This window comes from Olea europaea, unplaced genomic scaffold (genome assembly GCF_002742605.1).
Source record: "Olea europaea var. sylvestris unplaced genomic scaffold, O_europaea_v1 scaffold2360, whole genome shotgun sequence".
In the NCBI taxonomy this organism is placed as follows: Eukaryota; Viridiplantae; Streptophyta; class Magnoliopsida; order Lamiales; family Oleaceae; genus Olea; species Olea europaea.
Genome location: NW_019241728.1, coordinates 99,714 through 101,909, shown reverse-complemented (window position 1 = coordinate 101,909; position 2,196 = coordinate 99,714). Strand labels below are relative to the sequence as shown.

The 2,196-nt window shown below is 31.6% G+C and overlaps 2 protein-coding genes across 3 annotated transcripts in view; both read right to left on the bottom strand.

The window, feature by feature from the left end:
• Positions 1–6: 6 nt before the first annotated feature.
• The window catches only part of LOC111381733 (UPF0676 protein C1494.01-like), a 9,509-nt gene continuing 7,319 nt past the window's right edge, over positions 7–2,196 (bottom strand). The window contains exons 4-8 of the mRNA XM_023005546.1: positions 2,089–2,140; positions 1,849–1,973; positions 1,652–1,673; positions 585–747; positions 7–139 (exon numbers count right to left, since the gene is read on the bottom strand). Of these exons, the coding sequence (XP_022861314.1) occupies positions 73–139; positions 585–747; positions 1,652–1,673; positions 1,849–1,973; positions 2,089–2,140 (429 nt within the window). The 3' untranslated portion in view covers positions 7–72. The remainder of the gene's footprint in view (positions 140–584; positions 748–1,651; positions 1,674–1,848; positions 1,974–2,088; positions 2,141–2,196) is intronic.
• LOC111381735 lies at positions 1,430–2,190 on the bottom strand. 2 transcript variants are annotated; one of them, XM_023005549.1, is made up of 3 exons: positions 2,089–2,190; positions 1,885–1,935; positions 1,430–1,673 (listed from the first exon to the last, which is right to left on the bottom strand). In XM_023005549.1, the coding sequence occupies exons 1-3, from the start codon at positions 2,166–2,168 to the stop codon at positions 1,496–1,498; spliced, it is 309 nt and encodes a 102-aa protein (XP_022861317.1). In that variant the 5' UTR covers positions 2,169–2,190; the 3' UTR covers positions 1,430–1,495. The 2 variants fall into 2 exon arrangements, 1 of the variants encoding a protein (XP_022861317.1); XR_002700390.1 differs by having other exon boundaries at positions 1,496–1,673; positions 1,849–1,935.

Genomic DNA, 2,196 nt, shown 5'->3' with positions numbered 1-2,196 from the left:
GGGGAAATTAATGATATAAACTCAAGTCATCTTTTTAAAGGCACGAACGCTAATGTGAACAAAAGATGAAGATCAAAGAGTAGAAATGATTACCGAGTATCGCATTTGTCCTGTTGGCATTACTCGGTGCAATGTTGACCTACGTAGAGAATAGCATTGTGAAGAAAAATAAAGTGGATTTCTTTGATCCGTCTAAAAAATGCTAATATCAACACGACTGAACAACTCATCTCAAATGCACCAATAAAAATAGTACTCCCTCCCATTGTTTTTATTTTCACATCGACCAAGAAAATGTAATTTATGTAGTTGGAAATATAAAATTTTCTTACATTTTTCTAATATAGCCCTACATTAAATAATTATTTAAATAGGAGTATGTCATATTTTCTTGACAAGAAGACACATTAAATAGGTGCTTATTAGAAAAATAAAAAAGTACCTATACTCTCAACGAGGAAAGTGGTATATAATTAGGGATAGACAAAAAAGGTATGCAAGACTATCTTTATGGAACGAATGATGTAAGAAGAATTACATAAAAAATATATATATATATATTGAGTGTCAAGGTGATAAATTACCGAAACAAACCATTTGTCCACCTCTCCATCATGTCACCAATGTTAACAATGAAGGCCCTGCACTCCATAATTTGGGAGATAAAACATAAAAATTTGGGAAATTGGACTTCCCACCTATATACATGCAACTGAATGTAGCTAAATGAAGAAATGGCATTTGAAGCTCAGTTTTCTGTCTTTGAAAATTTAAATGATACTTAATCCTTCATTACATGGCAAAAGATTAATGCGTCAAATACCAAACCTGGAGTTCATAACAACACAAATTCTTGAAGTGCTTTCTTTGTTTACTGCTATACAACTACTGTTTGTATTATGATGCAGAACACTTAAATAAAGGAATAGGCATGCACATTTTTCATTTAAATGCCCACTTTTTCCTAGATATTTCGTACATCGCTGTTAAAATTGATGGATCATATAAACTGGGGTGACATCATGTTTCAAGTTACACTTTTCCTTGCTCTTCCGAATTCCAATCCTCATTTATATTTCCGTTACAATGCAAGTAAGATGGCCATAATGCTGTTAATCCAATTTACAAGCTTTAAATAATTCCTTTCATCAGTCTCAAAAGGACTATGTTTATTCATGATAATCATAACAGCTATGATTTTCCCCAACATTAACAACTTAGCTTATGCAACGAGCACAATTTTCAATTGCAATATTAAAAATTCAAAAATACAATTGATCACTGTGCAGTATGCATTGTATCATAGGTAACTAATCCAAATAAACAAAGAATAAGCGATTACCACATTTTATNCATTAAAAAAAAAAAAAAAAAATACTTCGTTTGACCATAAATAAATGTTCCTTTTAAGATAAATAATTTATTAATTTTCAATCTTTCACACAAAAACGGTTTTTATTTTATTGTTTATTTATTTTCTTCTTAATAATCTTGCTTAATTACGAGTAAAATTTTCGAGCTCAACAATACATGCACCAAGTAACAAGATACGACTAATGCTACCATATTCTTGAATAATAATAATAATAAGGTCACCACATTCATCTTCAGACAAGGGTTTGTGCAGGGTGAATTTTCTAGGGTGCTTTACCCATATTCTTGGTAAGCAGCTCCTGCATTTTAAAGAAATAGAAGTTAATCTCACGCTAAGTTAAATTAGTTAATGCTTTACAAGCAGAATCAAGAGGGGGAAGAAATGCAGAAAAACCCACCCTTTCGTATTAATTAATTATTAATAGAGAAACATGTTTGATACAAAAAGTTTACTTAAAAATAAGTTTGATTTACATCTAAGCTTAGACAGACATCCGTCAAGAGCCATACGTAAGTTTGAAGCGCTCTTCCATGTAGTCTCCACTGCGGATTGGCGGAAATCTGTGAACGGTCAAAACCATAAGCATCATTGCCATTCTCTAGTAGACAGGAAGGAAACAATCAATACATGGAAATATAAAGAAAGATGCTTTTACTTTGATTCAATTAAGGTATTTATATTTTTTTCTTATCAAAGTTTACACGTTCATATACCTTGGAGGATATGATTCACTGCAGCAAGTCTTAAGGCATTCCACCACACAATCTGGATTGGGATCCAAAAAGAAAGCCATCTACTAATTGCATTAAAAAAAAAATTGT